Raw genomic sequence first — 20,015 nt, 5'->3', positions numbered from 1 at the left:
TAGAAGGTGCAGAGCGTGGCTTAAACTGCCACATACTTGGGGGTTAATGCATCCCTGGACGGCAAATACTTTTTTGCTGCACTTTTTAAGTAAACGTCACAATTCACAAAAAAAGTGAAATTTTAATGGAACACATTTTTTTCATGCAAAGAGCATCGCAATTACTGCAACACTGATCATTTTACACACTGCCAATGAACTGTAAAAACTATATAAACTACTGGAACAATATGTACAAGGTGCAACTGACGCCATTGATGAAATTCAGTAAATCACAGAGCCAACTGCCCTTGAACTGGCTGCACGCAAGCACACAGAGGTAAACGGTGATGCTGGCAGGCTAGTCTAGTGCAGCGGCTCAATCCCAGAGACAGTAAAGTTGCAGGGGCCGGCAGTGGTCATGAGCTGGCTGCTCAACGAATGTATAGCACTGACTGATCAGCTCCAACATGCTGGTAAATTGCACTGGGAACCGACAGTAGCCGGTTGCGGCGTTCAATGAATGTATGTTGCCGAATATACTCAGCTCCTACGTACTGGCAAATGTCACTGGGAAATGACTATAGCTGGTTGCAGCAGTTTAAGGATTAAGAACAACAAAACGGAAAACACGAGAACCCTCAGCCGGAGATGCGTCACAGGGCAGCAGTCAATCAGCAGCAAGGAGAAATGAATAACACTGTAGCGGTCCAGTTCTGCTAAGATTCACACCATCGAGAAGACTATGATTTATTTTTATGGTGGAAATTCCAGGGACACACCCAACCTTGACCCGACCCGCACGCACTTGCAAACAGAGACAAAAACAAAGCAAACCGGTATTCAAACAGCAAATAAAGAATGTAATGAAAACAAACAAAAACAACGATACCACCCCTGTTCCCCTTATGGCGATCACACATTAAATCACCAACAAAACACACACAGTAAAGTCCATGAAAAACGGCAACAGATGAAATACAATGATGAAGATAGATAGTCCAGAGATCCGCATGTTGAATGGGAATGTAAAGATAGTCCTACCGGTAGTTCCTGAAATGGTGAAGACGGGTTGATGGGTTCAGGAGCGCTTCTTTCTTCGCAGGATAGCAATGAATCCACTTACAGTCCTCATGTACACAGGCAGATGGCAGACAATCCATACCCCAACCACAAAACAAATAAGTGCAGGTAACCCAACAGAAGGCAAGCAGAGAGACAGGAACTTGAAACACAAATTACAAAAACTTGTTTGTTTTTTTTTTGATCACTAGCCACCATTTTAAAAGCTGCGCTGACATCCTTTGACCCCAACAGCACCTGCACCCTCACCAGAAGACCAAATAGAGCCACTGCAGGGACTGCTGGGAGTTACAGTTTCAAATTCTAGTAGAGCATGCTCTCGGATTGGCTACTTTCACCATCCCAAGCTGCGTTTTCCTCTACGGTCACTTCCTGTTCTCTCTACAGTGCAGCATTGCCACGAAAAAGGCCATAAAAAATTGCAGAGGGTATTTGCGATTACCGCTAACAATTATTAGTTAGGTTCTAAGGAAAAATCTGTGAACGACTGAGGCCGTGAACCCTGAACCGCGTCTTTGCGGGGCTCTACTGTACACTGTTTTTCATTAGTTGTTTATGCTATTTCTATTTATTATATGTTCAGATATCAAAATACTGTATATCACCATAATTTTTCAAAATCACCCCCACTAATAGCCTTTTTTATTCTAGTTTATTACATAAGTATTTTGTTTTACTTCTTTAATGAAAAAGGGCAAAAAAAAAAAATTACTGAAGAATTATGTCTCTTAATTTGTGCCAGTGACTTTTATGCTGTTACTCGCTGAAATTTTCCCTATTGAATTATAAAACTTAAATAACACTGTTGTCTGATTTTAGAGTTATTGATTACTATAGTTCACTTAAATAATGCAAGTAGACTTTGATTCTAAAAAGTACAAAGGAATAAATGTATTCCCAAAGTTTAATTGCATTATTAATTTCCATTTAGAAAAATATAAATTTGTTTGGCTTCAGTGCTACATATTTTTATTATTTAGTAAAATTGAAATTGTTTTGAGTGTAAGGTTACTGAAACAGATTTGCGTTTCACATTTTAAGTTTATGTAGCTGTTTGCATCAATAGAAAAACTGAGAATTGTAATACACCTAAAAAATCTAATTAGTGAGTAATGTTTACATTAAGAGATAAAAATTAAGATGCGTTATTACTAGTCAGCATAGTATCCTGTGTTAGATATGGTATATTTCTACCTTCCACTGGTTTCTTCTGCCAAATAAGTGTTCTAGTGTAATATAAAGATGATTGATTAGTCAAAATGCATTAAATAAAGTTTATGTACTTTAAAGAAAAGTTTATAAATAAATCAAAATGTGATGTAAATGCTTGTTAGAAATTCCCTCTCCTTTGCATTTATCATCTGATTGGAAACAAGAAGTGGAACATTTTATTTCACCTCAGTATGAAAGTTAAATTGCTTTTCAGCACAAGTATAGTCTGTATGCTGCGAGTGCAAAAAAAAATTGGCTAAAGCTGCCTAGTATCCCAAGGGATTGTAGCACAATAGCAAGTTAGCATTCCTTAGCGTGCTTAATGTTTGTAGTATTTGTTCTCATCTTAGATGGCCAGCTCAGTAGAGGATGGTAGAAATTCTGATTATGGCAAATGTAAATTGCAGTCTTTGAATAAGAGTAACATCTTCTTTCAGACGATTTCAGCTAAATTGCTGGCTTCTCCAGATGTTAGTAAAGCCAGATTTGGACAGATGCCATCCCTCATCAAGCCGAAAAATACTGCTGATCTCCGTGCTCCAGCTGCAAACCTTAGACTGCCACCTCCTGTACCAAAACTGAAGCTAGAAACTTTAAACAAAAATGGCCATGCTGCTAGAATCGTTTCACCGTCAAAGATCAAACAGATGTCAAGGCTTGGTAAGGCAATTATATTTTTTTTCTTGTTTATTTTAGGCAGCTGTCAATAAAAAAATTATTATAAACATTAAAATGAATAGTTTTTTCTTTACAGTAAGTGCGTGGGCGGGTGTGTCTGTGTGTGTGGGTATGTGCGTGTGTGAGTGTGTACACAGCATATGTTGGTGTTTGCTTATGTTTTTATGTAGTTCTGAATGGATATTTAATTATATAACTATTTTGAGATACAGCCTCCAAACATTCCTAAATTTAATATTGCTTCAGTAATAATATGTTGTGTATCACAAAGCTTATCCTTTCACAGCCCCTAATAAATATATATTTTAAATGGGATATGATCACTTTAGTGATTTTTCTTAATACATAGCATTAGTGTGGTGGACATACTAAGCATGTGATTACAATGTTGTTTAATAAATAATTTTGTTCTTGTATAAGAATTAGTATGATCATTAACTCATAATTTCTTTTAAGGGAATTCTGCACTGAATGGCCCATGATAACTTGTGTTGATGATAATTTTCTCTTATACATTTTTGGTATTCAGTATACTTCATTGTGTAAAATCTGCAATGTCCTGTCAAGTTTCTTTTTTTAAGACCCCTGAACACCTACTATACACACAATATGCAGTATCTCAGAAAACTGTTTGTAGAAATCTTTCAGGTATATTTTGCCATAATAAAGAATTTTGTTTTTAAACTTTTAGGAAATAACTGAAATGTTTTGCACAAACTTTTTTTTTTTTTATCCAAAGAAGTTTATTGTTAGTAGTTTTTTTTTTTCTTCTTCTCTCCAAAGAAGTTTGTTAGTTGCGGAAACTTAACTCTTCATGTTTCTCTTGCTATGGCCAAATTTCCACTGTTTAATATCCAAAATAAGCCTAAAATGTGGAAAGTATTAAAATGTATTTTAGTTAAGTTCCTGGCATTTGACTGTATTGCTAAAGTCTTAACTGTCCTAAGATTTCCTTCAATTTGTTGCAGTACTGTAAAGCACCATTTGATGGCAGGTGGCTAAAAGCGTTTGATAATCTCAACAAAGCTGTTTTCCTGTTTTTGATTAACAAAACTGATTTAGGCACATGTCATTGCTACTGAAAACCTCAAGAGGGCATTGCTATGGCTTCAGATTCATGTAACCTCAAACGTACTCTAGGGATTTAAGGATTTTGTTTTATTATTTATTTAATATTCTGGCGTCTGTTCAAAGTGGTCTAGTACAGAGACCAAATGGGGTGTTACTACTTATAACAGGAAATAAGCATAACTGCTACAAGAAGAAAAAAAAGCAGTAAAATGGCAGAGTTACTTTTTAATGTAAAGAATAAAAATTGTAAAAAGCTTATTTATACACCTCATGCTGGCAAATTGGAAAGTATTTGCTTTTTCTACTGTAGATATATGCTGTCTAGCCTTTAGTTTCTTATCTAATTGAACCTTTGCAGTTAAACTGCTCATTCCTTATTGTGTGAGTTATTTGATTACAAAATGTTTAATTCTTTTAAAATAATGTATTTCTTATCCCCATGTAAAATGGCTTTATGTGGAGCAGGGTAATGGGGAAGCTGGAGAATATCCCAGCAAGCACAGGATGAAAGATGGGAACGATCCCTGAATAGGTCACCATACCATCTCAGGGTTAACGTATAGACTCGCAGGAATTCCCCCTAAACCAACCCCCCACTAGGGACAATTTAGCATTGTCAGTTCATCTAAACTGCATGTCTTTGAATTGTAAGAGGAAACCAAAGCACCTGGAGGAGAGCCATGTGGACATCGGGATACATGCAAACTGCATATGAAACACCAGCCTCCTTGTTGAAAGACAATAACACTACTACAGTACATGCATATTCTAAAAATGTGTAATAGAATAAAATTTAAAGATAATTTGTGATAAAAATGTATTGTGCATTGCATTAACAAAACATACAATAAAAATGTTGTACACTAAATAATAAATAATTTATTGACAAATAATTGTTTTCAGAATTATGCTGTTAGTACTACATTGAATGAGCAGGTTCATATAGTATACCTGGCCTAATATTGAAAATCAGAATCTCTACAAAATTTACCATTGAGCAAAATATTAGGACTACTAACTCGGCTACACAGTAGTAGAACAGTGATCTTAATCTGCTTATGAAAGTTTAACAGAATGACAAATATTGCTACACTGAGAAGTGGAATTCGTGGTCAGCAAAGCGCAAAGTTACTGAATGTTAAAATATTTAACAGGTAATAGGTTGTAAATTTAATTGTAGTCCGCACTACTTTACAGTAATGTGGATAGGTTTAACCATAATTCCTGTTGCATTTCCATCATTCTCCTTTTACACCAACACACCAAATATTCAACTCTGATGTTAATGGCATTCAGGAAATTGTTGAGTATACCGTGAATAATGTGAAATTGTGACCACAAAAAAACGTTACAGCAAATTAGACGTTCACTGATCTATCCATTTTTTTTTTATCAAATCCACTTCAGCTTGTTTATGGTTATGGACCTACGCTATTAAATGCCACTAGTGTGTCTGAAGCTGATTTTCCCTATTTGCACATGAACTTGATGTTAGCACATTGTTCAAACTGCAACATTGTGCCGAATCACTATGAACACATCTAACTCAAACAGTAATTAAAACAACACTACATGTCGCAACCAATCCAGACCTGTTGTAACTGGTTTACAGATGTGCTGCACTCCCCTCCACATCAATGTGTGCATAATCTGTTTTCTCACTCTCCTGCTATATCATATTCCAGGAACTTTTTGACTGCCCCTTGTAAACATTTTATGCATATATCCATGCATTTTGTGTAAATGCACACAAAAGCTTGGATTATTTGATCCTTTATAATACAAATTAATAGTCTTATTTAATGGAAATAAATTGAAAATGAAAAATTAAAATGAGTATATATTTATATATACAGTGTGTGTGTGTATATGTATATATATATATATATATATATATATATATATATATATAGTGCGAAAAGAACAAGGACAAGGTTCTTGTCTCATGTTCAGGTTTTATCTCTTTTTGTCTTGGTGGCTTAGTTTAGAGACAAAGATTAAAAACTGGATGGCACAATGACTTCCAGCTAGTGATGAACAAACCTCACTGAATTGGCTTCACTTTCAGTTCGGTGAAATTGCAAAAGGTTTAGGAATTTCGCCAAACTCTGTCAACAGAGCAGGAGTAGCAGAACTCCTCTTGAGTGGATTATAATGGTGCAATTGCCTTAAGTGTCCCAGAGGGCTAGGAAAGTATCTGCCACCTATGTTGGACCAATTATTGTGGCCAAAAATATTAGACAGCAGTGTTAACCACTGCGCCACCATGCCACCCCAAAATTAATAAAATTAAATGTCAGAACAGTAACATTTATTGCAGACAGTGGCAAGAGAAAGCATGAATTCACTGAGGCGTGGCTCCCACAAGTCCAGTGCACATAACTTAAAAACCAGAGGGCGATCAATAGATAGGAGGAGAAAAGTGACCAATCTAGTCCCAGGAATCAGCAGTAGGGGGCTGGAAAACTTAGCTGATCCAGGACTCATTCATTTTTATGAATGTGAACTGTAGACAGCCAGGTCCTCTTGTTTTTGATCACCCCGTCTGTAGCCCTGAAAGCCGCCTTCCAGTGCATACGGAGCATACGGGGGGGATGGGGTGGTTCTGTGACATCATGCTGGCCTCACAAAGCATCATTGAGTGCTGGAAAAACAGTTTGCTTAAGCCAGCTGCACAGTGAATTTTCTCAGAAATATTCGTCGAGCAAGTTCACTGCTGAGCCCAACAAATTTGCTGCAACAAACACTTGTGAATTTCACCGATAAACGTTACTTCCAAAAAGGCAGAACTAAGGTGTTAAACTATGAAAGAAACTGCAGGGTGTGGAAGCCTCCCCTTGTCTTATTCAAATATAATTTACATTTGTGCAATAAATGACATGATTTCATATATGTACCTTCTCTCTAATCTGCCCCTAATGTGTAGGTCTTTAGCTGTCATCTTGCTTTCTGCTTTTTCCCCTGGTTGTTTACATGTCAATAGGGCCCAATGTCACATGTCCTATAGTGACCAATAATTCCCAATATAAGCTAAAATACATTTGTGGGTTTGTATACTGAAGTTATATTTAAATGGAAATAAAACCAAAAATCTAAACTTTAAAACATAAATTACAGTGATTTGCTAATTATTGGTTTAATGTGCAGCACACTGCACCACACTTCTCGTCATTGAGTTCTCCCTTTTGAATTTTTGTAATATACTTTGCTCTGAACCATTTAAGTATATATTATTTCTCAAGCGTATACTTGAGTGAAATATTAATTGAATTTACCGATTTCTGATCACTTAATTTTTTTCTGAATCTGAGAAACCTTTACATTTGTGAATTTCCTTTATGTTAAGTTCTTATTTTCTTTATGTATTTTGACAGCTACCTATTTTTTGTCATGAAATTTTAACACTTTACTTTTAAGTTTTTAATAATATTTATCCCTTTATTTAAGCCATGATGTTTTAATGCTTTTAATTTCTTTTTCATTTTCTCTGCCATGTTGCTTATTTTTTAACTGTGATTAAAAAAAAAAATGGTGTGGGTTTGTGAATAGTCAGTTTTCAGTTTGACATTGTAATTCCTAGGGATTTTATTTTGAAACACAAGTCTAATTTTTGAAAAGTTTCTGAAGGATGCAGCAAGCTAACACTAGAATTACCAGAGCCTACGAAAAAACTCGTAGATCCGTCCCACCTTAAATCGCTTCTTAAATCCGTTCGCACCTCTCCGCCATTGTCTTTTGTCTTCTAAATGTGAAGATAAAGACAAGCTGCAAGCAGCCGGCTATTCCATCCCCCCACCGACTTACAACGTGCACGAACTTCTCCCAGCTTATGCCTTGATTGATTATCTGGGAGTGAAGTGGAGTTTTAGAGTGGAAATAATAGATCGTTATTTGGAACACACGCATTTCATGTGTGTTCCGTTTCTACAGTAATCTGTAATCTGTGTAAACACATTTTTAAAACAAACATTTTTCATATTCTAGTAGTAAATGACAAAGTGTAGGCATAAAGTATATAATGTATGAAGCCTGACGTCCAAATATCAAAGAAACACTTTCACGAAAGGTACAAATATAACAGACAAGTGCGCTTTTATTCAAAAATATAACTGCTGAAAAAAAAAGCCGCCTTAGTGTGCGACATTGACACTCATTTATTACGACTGCTGCCGTGGCGCAGCAGTATTAGTTGCTGACTGTGAATCAAGATGTCATGAGTTCGATCCTGCTCGACTTCCTTTAGAGAAGTGAACTGCTCTTATTTTTACTATTTTAGAATAGAAAGATACATTTGATTTCAGTCTGTAACAGCCGGTGTAATTTATGATATTGGTAAAGGTTAGCTTTGTTTTTGTTTTTTTTTAATTAACTTTTCATTCTCTGTTGCATTCAGGATCCTTCCCTATCCCATGTGACACTGCTGTTTTCACATAAAGACGCGCAATAGCTCTGCAGTGTATCACGATACATACGACTGCGTGTTTTTTTTTCCCCAATCTTGCCAGTCCCCACATGTTGCTGTATGCTGTTTCTTTTGTACTGCAGGACATGCAGAGGAAAGCATAGTAAAGAGCAGTAACTTCAGCGGTATATGCAATCATTAGACACTCCCCATCTGACACTGCTGTTTTCACATAAAGACGTGCTATACTGTAGCTCACCCAAGGAGCACCCTTCCTACATTTACGACATGTGTACTTGTTACATAGAGAGAAGTGAGTACATTGTAACAGATACACGTGTTGTAAATGTAAGAAAGACGATCCTTGCGTGTGTGTGTGAACTGTTAACATTTGAATCTGATGATTGCATATAGCACTGTCTTATTCAGTGCGTGCAAGAACATGCAGGTGGCCAGTTGCTGTGTGCTACAACATGCTGCCAGTGATCAACGCACATTTTTAAAAAAGAGACAAATATATGTGACGTTTTGATGAAATCATTTTATGACGCGAATAGTACCAATCAGAAAACATCGTCCAAGTAATGCAATATTATTTGAAAACGAACAGCGTCAGATCGGGTGTGAATTTATACTGGTGCTGTAAGAGTCAGATCAGAAGCTGAATAAGCTGAATAAGCTCCTGTTCTGACTCTAAGTAAAAAAGCATGAATTAATTAGCAGAAATAACCGCCATCAACATTTTAAACTTAACGATTTACAGTGCATACCAATTTATGAATTTTATGTCCATTTGAGGTTACAAAGGAAAAAAAAAACACTTCCTCCCAAGCGGGGAATTGAACTCGGGTCTCTAAGGCATGGCAAGGCTGCTGTTCTCTGATTCTGTAAATCTTAATGTTGCGCCACGGAAGGTGTTATATCATCCTTGAATCTTTTGTGAAAGTGTTTATTTGATGTTTGGACATCAGGCTTCACACATTCTATAGTTTATGCCTACATTTTGTAACATTTATTACTACAATATGAAAAAGTTTCTGTTTTAACAATGTCTTTACACAGATTACTGTAGAAATGGAACACACATGAAATGTGTGTGTTCCAAATAACGATCTATTATTTCCACTGTAAAACTCCAGCAGTTCAGTCACTCCCAGATAATCAAACAAGGCATGAGCTGGGAAAACTTAGTGAACGTTCTGCGACAGTGGGGGATGGAATAGCCGGCTGCTTGCTGCTCGTCTTAATTGGCACATTTAGAAGACAAAAGAGAGGTGAGAACAGTTTTAAGGTGGGCCGGATCTACGAGTTTTGGTAATTCTAGTGTTAAAGGCTAACTGTATTTCTGAATGACATTGTGAGAGCTGCATCAAAATTGAGTTTTGCATTTTATACACCTGGTGAGTTGTTGAATTCCTTCTGAATGTTTACTAATTTTAGCAAACTCCTATTGTGAAATATCTATAATTGTCTCACTTTTCCAAAATTTTGAGTTTAGCTGGAAAAGTAATTGTTTAGACTTTTTATTTTTTGTTTGTTTATTTTTGGTCACAGGTTCTGAGAAAATGCACATTTCACCAAGAGAAAGGACTAATCCTGAAACTGCATCTTCAAACTCTGGGTCTAGTTCAGCTAGATCTACTACAGGATCTAAACTGCCTTTTAAATCAACCAGACTTGAAAAAACCCCCAGCCTTTCCTCACTGCTCAGTTCACAAAGTGACCCAAGCTCAGGAACGTTTAGCACAAAATGTAGGTATATTGACTCCTGTGGTTTCTCTTTTTATTTTCTTTCTCTCTAATGTGTTAGCTGCTGCTAATTTTTTTTTTGGTTTCACATAATAATTGCCTTGGTAAACGTACCATTTTACTGTGCTGCTGAACTGCATTATTGCCAATTTTTTATTCACAGGTTTAAAAGCTGTTTCTGTTGAAATAGTTGGGTATTATTACCTTCACATGTGCTAGTTAATTTGGTTCTGTAGTATTTTGATTTCTTCAGACTCCATGCAGTCTCTTCCTAAGATGGCTTTCAGCTTTAAGTGTTAAATACAAATTACATTTTCAGTCTAGTTTTTCTCGTGAAGCATATTGTATAATCAAAAATGCTTAAGGTTATGAAAAAATATAGTAATATTTCAAACATAATGAGTGTGTGTGTGTATACTGTTATATATGTGTGCGTATATGTGTAAAACTAATAGTGATTCCAACCAAAATAAATGACAGAATATTGTTGCAATTATCATCATCCCTCCAATAATTGACAGTTCTGTTTTATCTGTGTTCAAAGACAAGTAGTTCTCATCCATCCACTCCTTTTAATTCACTAACACATCTAATTAAGGACGTCACAGAAACGCCATTTGGGTCTAAAAGAAAGGTATAAATAGGTGTCAACTGTGTACGAGTGAAAATTGAAAATAAACATTGTGTTTTAATAATAGTTCTCAATGGAAGCATGTAAAGAGAAAACAGTAAAGGTTCCAGTACTGAACCCTGTGGAATACCGTACCTGTATGTCGCTTCTGTGTATAATGATAAAGTACTGTTAGCACATTTCTGTATGTACTGGTACAGATTTGATAAATAAGAACTAAACCAGTAAAGGACATTGTTTGTATGCCCAATGTCCGTTTCCAGCCTGTGTACTAAAATAGAGTGATCAATAGTATCAAATTCTGAGCTTAAAGCTAATAACGTATTTAGAATGGAATTTCCTTCATCATAGCAATCAATGTAATTTACAACGTGTTAGTGCCATTTCTGCACTATGAGCAGTGCAGAAGCCAGACTGGAATTTCTCAAATTGTCATGTGCAAGACTGAAGTTGTTCAGCAACTACATTTTGAAGTATTTTAGAGAGAAAAGGTACATTTGAAATGGGTCTATAATTATTAAATGTATGTGGCTTTAGGTCTGACTTCTTAAATAATGGTTTGATTACTGACACTTTAGTGCATTTGGAACTGCACCATTCAATAATGAACTATTGATAATGCTAAGAATAGGTGCTGCCAGAACATCCATATAGCTTTTTAATAGTTTTGTTGGCACTGGATCTAAGGAACATATAGTAGTTTTTGTTTTAAAAATTACAGCTAAGACTTCCTGTCCTATTACAAGTTTAAAATTTCTAAAGTGGTGTATGCAAGATGAGATAGGGTTTGCCAAACTAGTATTATGTTTGCACTGTGATGCCCAGAAGTGGAATCTTGATTTTTTTTTTCCCATTAATGAAGTTCATTAAGTCTGAACTGCTAATGTCTGTTGGTATTTTACACTGTAGTTCTAATTTTCCATTTCTTAGATTAGCTACTATTCTAAACATTACATAAGGATTATTGTTGTTATCTATTGTTTTAGAATACTAATCTGAGCAGGTTTTAAAGAGAACTTTATATTAACACGTGCTGTCCAAACAATTCAAAAGACCTGCAGCTTTGTTGCTCTCCATCTACACTACAGTTTTGAACACTCTAATTTAAGCACCTGCCTGCTATCATTAATCCAGGGTGAGTTTGCACTTTGATCAATTTTATTGTAAGGGGATCCACTGTATGCAAAGCCTTACTGAAGGTCATATTATAATTTAATGTTAGATGATCTCAACCATTTTTCATGATTACATTTGACTTACTCAAAATATTTACACTTTCTGAAGCAGAGTTACAATCTAGATGTCACACTGTCATTGTTTTAATATGTAAATGTATTGGTGATGACAGAACCAAATCAAACATAATTAAAAGTGACGAGAAATTACTTGAAAATTTAATTACTACTCCATTAAATGAATTTTAACTCTGTAAGTCATAATTAGATCTATTGTGTGTTTATGATTATGAGTTGAACTGTTGACAATCTGACAAAATCCTGATGATTTTAAGAAATAAGTAAAACATTTGCTGAAGTGTAAGTTTCCACATCAATATGTACTTTAAAATCCCCCGTCAACACTACATGATCATAATGTATACCTAAATCAGATAAAAGTTTGCATAATTCAGTCATGAACATTGAATATGGCCCTGGTAGTCTGTAGACTAATATTGCTAGTACAATTTTTCTAGAATCTGTCTTAAGGTTTAAAGTAAGTGCCTCAAATGATGTGAATTCACCAGCATTTTTAGAAGTGGTTTGCATTTTGTCACAATTAATTATTCCAAGGCCACCTCCTCAACCAGTATGTCTAGATTTATGAAGGAATGTGTCTCTATCTGGTAATGCATCAGCTAAGGGAATAGTGTCAGATTTACTAAGCCAAGTTTCAGTGTGAAGACACAAATCAGATTTTGTACTTAAAGCTTGTAAGGTATATATTATATTTCCAAGAGAGTGAATGTTGAATAAGCAGCATTTAAAACTACAAAGATGTTTCTGAACTCGTGATATATTTTCTGTTTTAATGTGAATTAAGTTACTGTTACAAGTACCCCAGTAGAGGATATGGTTTTATCTCTTGTCAAATTATGCTCCTTATTTTTTGGTTATCAAGTAATTTAAGGTTTTCATCAAAACTAAATTTAAAGGATTCTCCATAACAGGGATTCTGGGTAACAGCTACAGGATAGTAACAGGTGGGATATACTGTACAACAGCCTGTGATTTAAGATCACAAAACTGATCTTGGATGGTGCTCTAATGCATCAGCTAGGCAGTTTCGCTGCCTTATTTTAGGATAAAACAAAAGATCCTCTCCGATTAGGATGAAGACCATCTCTCCTGAAAAATCCAGGTCTTCTCCAAAAATCATCCCAGTTGTACACCAAATCTTTAATGAGCAGTGAAGGATGCAATCTGCTATAAATCGGATCCCCTCTATAATGCTGTCAAGGAGCCAGACACAATTAAATTGTAACATTCTGTTTTGTTTTGGTGCATAGAGTGATGAGGTTCCCCTTTAATACCTCAGATTGCTATAAATAAATATCGTTGTTGCCAACATGCAGCAGTAAAGTACATACTTAATCGTCGAGGTCCAGTTTAGATTCTATATCAAATATCTTTGCCCCTAAGAGGCATTTACCACAAACTGCTGAATTAACATAGCTTGGAATTCTAACATTCTGCACTATGAAGTCTCCAATTATAAGCACTTTCTTGTTATCACTCTCTACAGGAGCTGTGCAGAGTGCTGAAAATATGTTCTAGGTCTGAACTGGTAATCTGGGTACCAAGAGACAAAATTTAGACGACTTAGACCCCCATCTCAATGTTATCAATTCACCATGCGGCTGAATTGGTGCTGCCGATTTTGGCCACGCACTGATTACATTGGTATCTGGAGAGACTGAAGCTGAATCAGAAATAGCATAATTTTATAAACAAGCAGATTTGATCCAGTTCTCGGTTTGCCTAATCGCTGTTTGCCTCATGCAGTCCACCAATGCACTTATTTTCCCAACCAAATCTAAATTTACAAAGTATTTTTGACAGGTGGAGCCGTCTGTATTTTAGGCCAGAAAACCTGAACTGTACATGCTGCAGAACACCCAACATATAAATTCACCCTCGGCAGAGAATAGATGCAACTTAAATTCAGTGCCAAGTTCATCTTCCTCTGTATTTGCAGTAGGTTTGGTGCATTCTGTGTTTAGCTGAATCTCTTGTAGGCCATCGGCTTTAAGCTTTCACTACCCACTGGGTGACTGACTTCATGCTTTTGGTTACTTCTGTTCGTCAGGTGTTGGTTTCTTCTCTATTTGATCTTTACTGACTGATTAGATTAGTTTTTTTTTTTTTTTTTTTTTTTTTACTCCAGATTAGTTTTTCAGCTATTCTTTTCTGCTGCTTGTAAAACACTGCATATCCGAGAATGCCGTTCATGCTTCTACTTACAGCTGCTCTTGTCACTACACTTTGTGAGAATGATCTACTATAGATCAAGGTAGGGTGTTGGGTTATACAGCATGAGCTGTAAAGAGATCTTGTATTCAAATTACTGTATATAATGTATTTATGAGGCCTCTTCTAGAGTACTGTATACAGTTCAGTTTTGCTCTCCATATAACAAAAAACACCTAGTAGTGGTGGATAAAGTCCAGAGAAAAACAACTAGGCTGATTGCTGCATTGAGTGGTTTTGACCTGTGAGAAAAGGTTTAGGGAGCTGAACATTTTCAACATAACAATAAGTACAAGGAGATTATGAGGTGACCAAAGTGTTTCAATGTATGAAAGTAATTAGTAAAATGAATCCCAGCACATAGTTGGAAAGTTAAGGACAGATTATGCACAAATATTCAAAAGCGTTTCTTCTGTGATGCAAGATCTCACACCAACTGAGTTGCAGTAATCAGTGTCTGTGGTTGAATAGGATGTTTAGTGCTCAACAGTCTCTAAGGGATTTCACAAAAAGAGGCATTAGGGAAGATTAGCAAGAAAAAAGTATTTACTGAAGAAAGAAAAAAAATGATGTCCTTGGGGACAGGGGAGAGGACATATCCACAACAATACCTTCTCCAGGACATAAGAGGGCAGCTTCCCTGGATTGCATCGAGGACACGGATTTGGAACTGGGAGGCTCAACCCTGTTGGGGCACATGGTCACCTCCAGGGGGTGCCTGGACAGTCCCGGAGCGATGGACTGCAGCACTTCCGCCATACCCGGAAGTGCTACCGGAAGAGGATCCGGAAACATGTGGAGTACTTCCAGGGATCATTACAGCACTTCCGCCACATTCTGGAGTGCTGCCGGAAGAAGATCAGAGTACATCTGGAGCACTTTTGGGTGCACTATAAAAGAAGCCACCACACTCCGTTCTGAGAGCCGGAGTCGGGAGGTGGTGGACAGAACTTGTGTGGAGGAGTGTAAGTGGTAAAGAAAATAGAGCGAAAGAGAAGAAAAAGAAACTGAGCCTTAGTAGTAATTGTTGATGATTTGTGCACTGTGTGTTGAAAAGAGGAAATTAAAAAGGGTGTATTTTGCACTTGTGTGTCTGTGCCTGTGTGTTTTGGGGGCTGATTGTTCACAGCTGATCAGACAGAAGTAGAACTTTTCAGCTTTAATACTAAAGCTGTATGTGTGGTGTAAGTCTAACACTGCACATCAGTCAGGTAACTGAGTCCTCACTGTAAAATGTGATGGTGGTAGCATCAAGTTATGTCAATGCTTTTCAACAGAAGCAACTAGCAATCTTGTCAGGATAATTCGAGGGGTGTCTTCACACTACAGACCGATCTTGAAGGAATAACTGCACCCCTTTGCCAGAAAGCTTGGGGTAGAAATCTGTGAACAGGTTAGTGACCCAGAGCACAATGCCAGACAGCAATGGAGTGGTTTAAAATTAAGAAAATTGATGTCCTTCAGTGACCCAGTCATAGTCCCAACCTTAGCCCCTCTTTGAAAAGACCTAAAAATTGCTTTCTACAACCACTCCTGAACTAACCGGGCACAGTTTGAGTAATTTGGCAAGGAGGAAAGGGGAAGTTTCATTCCACCACTTTGTGCAAAATTTATGTGACAAAAGGTTTGGGGCTTTTTGTGTGTGTGTGTTTGTATATACAGTATGTGTGAATGTGTGTGTTTGTGTGTATATATGTAAATGTTTATAATAATTACATGGAATATTGTCAGCCATTTTGAGGAGAACTTGCAAGTAAGAATAACATTGTACTATGTACACATGACTATATATTTGAATTTGAACCAATATTACAAGGTTTTAATGTTAACTACTTTTTTATTCTTTAAAGGTGGCAAGATGCACCTAAGTAAATGGTAATTAATAAAATGGCAAACTGGCCAATTAAGTTGAGCATGCTGATTTTGTTTTAAACAGTTTTGAAATATACACAGCATAGTTATGCTTCAAGGTCTGTAACTGGCAAAATACAAAGTTAAAGTTTAAATAGCTGATATGATATTATAGTATACAGTAATCCCTCGCTATATCGCGCTTCGACTTTCGCGGCTTCACTCTATCGCGGATTTTATATGTAAGCATATCTAAATATATAACGCGGATTTTTCGCTGCTTCGCGGGTTTCTGCGGACAATGGGTCTTTTTACTTCTGGTACATGCTTCCTCAGTTGATTTGCCCAGTTGATTTCATACAAGGGACGCTATTGGCGGAAGACTGAGAAGCTACCTAATCAGAGCACACAGTTAAGTTCCTGTGTGCTGATTGGCTCAGCGACGGAGTGCTGCATTAACCAGGAAGTCTCATCTCACTCATTCAGCATTAACGTGCTCCTGCTACTACTTCAGGGGCCGTGTCCAAGCGCCAACAGAAGATGCAAATGATTGCAGAAAAGGTAAAAGTTTAGGATATGTTGAAGGAAGGGAACAGCTACACCGCTGCAGGACACCATTACGGCATCAATGAGTCCACAATTCTTTTTATTTAAAAAGGAGGAAAAGCATATAAGATCTACGGCTGCAGTGTCCTTTAACCAGGGCGCAAAACGAGTTGCAAGTGGACGTGATAAGGCAGTAGTCTGGATGAAATCTGCTGTAGGGATTTGGATTGAAGAGTGCTGGAAGAACAACAACGGCGGTGCTACACAGTCGCCTGAAGAGGCTCCTTTAGAAGAGCTGTAACGCTATCCTTTGTTGTGCAGTAAAATTAAACTCATCATTATCGGACAAGTCGTCATGTCATTGTTGGTGAGTAACCATAATTAATTATCTACGTACAGTACTTATTACATGTACATAGTTTAGTGTCACTGTACACACATTTTACTGTATACAATTTTTCTTGCATTGTACATATTTATTGCTGGGGGTCTGTCTGTCGTAATGGCTGTAACATATGTGATATCGGGGACGCTCGATATCTTTAAAATAATATTTAGGTTTTACTGTGTATAAACTGTGTTTACATACATAATTTCAACAATCTTACCTAATATCTAAGAGAATACAAAGGGTTTATGCAGTATAATTGTGCGGGAAATGTTTATAATAGTGTGGGAGAGTTTATAAGGGCTTAAAATATATAAAAAGAACCATATGAACATATGGTTTCTACTTCGCACATTTTCACCTTTCGCGGGGGGTTCTGGAACGCAACCCCCGCGATGGAGGAGGGATTACTGTAATCCGCTGTTAAATTGCTATCTGGAGCCGAGACATTCTAGTTTAATTCAGGCAATATAGTGGTCTATACTTTCCCAGTACACTATGCACACTTTCTCCTCATCGGTATTAGTTTTACTCCAGGTTTCCAGTCACATTCCTAAGTTATGCCCCATCCAGGATTGGTCTTGCATTACAGAGCTGAAATAGTCCTAAGTGTCTGTTAACCTGGAGTAAACTGGTTTGGTCATGGATGGTGTAAAGAAAAGAAACTACATCACAAAGGCAAATTCAAGTTTAAAAAAAAAAAAAAATTTCTGATTCGGCCAAAGTGGTGCTTATTTATCAGTTGTCCTTGGTTCCTGAGATTGAGTGGATGAAAGTTACCTTACTGTTTAGTCATTTGATGTTAACCTGATTGAATGTACACAGTTTACCATGGCTATATAAGATAGATGTAGATACTTTATTAATCCCCAAGGGGAAATTCACATACTCCAGCAGCAGCATGCTGATCAAAACAATATTAATTAAAGAGCAATAAAAACGCAGTGCAAGTAAAAAAAAAAAAAAAAAAAAAAATGCAAGATGGAGAGTGCAAGGCAGATATAATAGACAATAAATAATCTTGTATAGTGTTAACGTTTACCCCCTTGGGTGGAATTGAAGACTCGCATAGTGTGGGGGAGGAACGATCTCCTCAGTCTGTCAGTGGAGCAGGACAGTGACAGCGGTCTGTCGCCGAAGCTGCTCCTCTGTCTGGAGATGATACTGTTCAGTGGATGCAGTGGATTCTCCGTGATTGACAGGAGCCTGTTCAGCGCCCATCGCTCTGCCACAGATGTCAAACTGTCCAGCTCCATGCCTACAATAGAGCCTGCCTTCCTCACCAGTTTGTCCAGGCGTGGGGCATCCGTCTTCTTTATGCTGCCTCCCCAGCACACCACCGCGTAGAAGAGGGCGCTCGCCACAACCATCTGATAGAACATCTGCAGCATCTTATTGCAGATGGTGAAGGACGCCAGCCTTCTAAGGAAGTATAGTCTGCTCTGTCCTCTCTTGCACAGAGCATCAGTATTGACAGTCCAGTCCAATTTATCATCCAGCTGCACTCCCAGGTATTTATAGGTCTGCACCCTCTGTACACAGTCACCTCTGATAATATCACAGGGTCCAGGAGGGGCCTGGGCCTCCTAAAATCCACCACCAGTTCTTTGGTTTTGCTGGTGTTCAGGTGTAGGTGGTTTGAGTCGCACCATTTAACAAAGTCCTTGATTAGGTTCCTATACTCCTCCTCCTCCTCTTGCCCACTTCTGATGCAGCCCACGATACCAATGTCTTCAGCGAACTTTTGCACGTGGCAGGACTCCGAATTGTATTGGAAGTCTGATGTACTGTATATAGGCTGAACAGGACCGGAGAAAGTACAGTCCCCTGCGACGCTCCTGTGCTGCTGACCACAATGTTAGACCTGCAGTTCCCAAGACGCACATACTGAGGTCTGTCTGTAAGAGAGTCCACGATTCATGCCACCAGATATGAATCTACTCCCATCTCTGTCAGCTTGTCACTGAGGAGCCGAGGTTGGATGGCGGTCCAGTATTTAATAATAATAATTAATAATAATTCATTACATTTATATAGCGCTTTTCTCAGTATTCAAAGCGCTATCCACACAGGGAGGAACCAGGAAGCGAACCCACAATCTTCCACAGTCTCCTTACTGCAAATTTGTATTTATTGCTAGAGTACTGTTAATTTTATCCATATGTTTGACTTAATTTAAACTATGAGAGAATTCTTTGTACATATGTTAAGTTTATTTTGAAATTAACTGTAATTAAGGAAGATATAATAATGTTTTGTAGTTTTTGAGCATTTCAATCATTCTTGTAAAAATGTAAAGAGATTCTGAGAACTGCTTAAAATTAGTAATTTCATTTTCATTTAAATACACACTTTTTACAGTAATATAAATGCACTATGTGAAGGGTCACTACACAAAATGATACTTTTTAAAATTGTGAGAAACTGGCCTGTTAAAGATCTGCATACAGCATTGCTAATTGGTGAACTGCTCTTGCCCATGAAGGTCACATCATACTGATGCCTGGAAGCTTAGATTTATTCCAGTCTAATTCACAACATTGGAGCAATAACATGGCTGACAGATCTGTAGCCATCAGTTTTCTTTTCTGGCATCCTTTTTCTGAGAATTTTTTAGGAAAATTTCGAAGCTGTACTTTTCCTGAGTTTCCATGTATTTTGTTCAATTCGACCCTCGTATTACAGGACAATGCAGATAGCCAGTTTGACATGACATTTTTGATGTTTATACTAATTGGATCATATAGATTCTGTATCATTCCTTTGCTAGCAGCTTTTAATGGAAAAGATATAGTCCTGTTTTGGAGAAGTAAGTTTGACCAAAATATAATATGTTACTGTTTACTTTAGGTATATTAATGGTTTGTGTTTTATGAGCAAAGGTTTTCATGAGGTGCTATTTTTTTTCTACTTTTAAGGGATAAATTTGCAAAAATAAAATTGTAGATTTTTTCTTTG

At 37.1% G+C, this 20,015-nt stretch overlaps 1 protein-coding gene across 5 annotated transcripts in view; it reads left to right on the top strand.

Moving 5' to 3' along the window:
* Nucleotides 1-20,015, top strand: part of LOC114651950 (microtubule-associated tumor suppressor 1 homolog A-like) — a 148,324-nt gene that overhangs the window by 65,328 nt on the left and 62,981 nt on the right. For all 5 annotated transcript variants that reach the window (XM_051928284.1, XM_028802077.2, XM_051928285.1 and 2 more), the window contains 2 exons: nucleotides 2,712-2,934; nucleotides 9,980-10,177. In XM_051928284.1, the coding sequence (XP_051784244.1) occupies nucleotides 2,712-2,934; nucleotides 9,980-10,177 (421 nt within the window). The remainder of the gene's footprint in view (nucleotides 1-2,711; nucleotides 2,935-9,979; nucleotides 10,178-20,015) is intronic.

The sequence above is a fragment of the Erpetoichthys calabaricus genome, chromosome 5 (genome assembly GCF_900747795.2).
Source record: "Erpetoichthys calabaricus chromosome 5, fErpCal1.3, whole genome shotgun sequence".
Lineage (NCBI taxonomy): Eukaryota > Metazoa > Chordata > Cladistia > Polypteriformes > Polypteridae > Erpetoichthys > Erpetoichthys calabaricus.
This window is presented reverse-complemented; position numbering and strand designations above follow the sequence as displayed.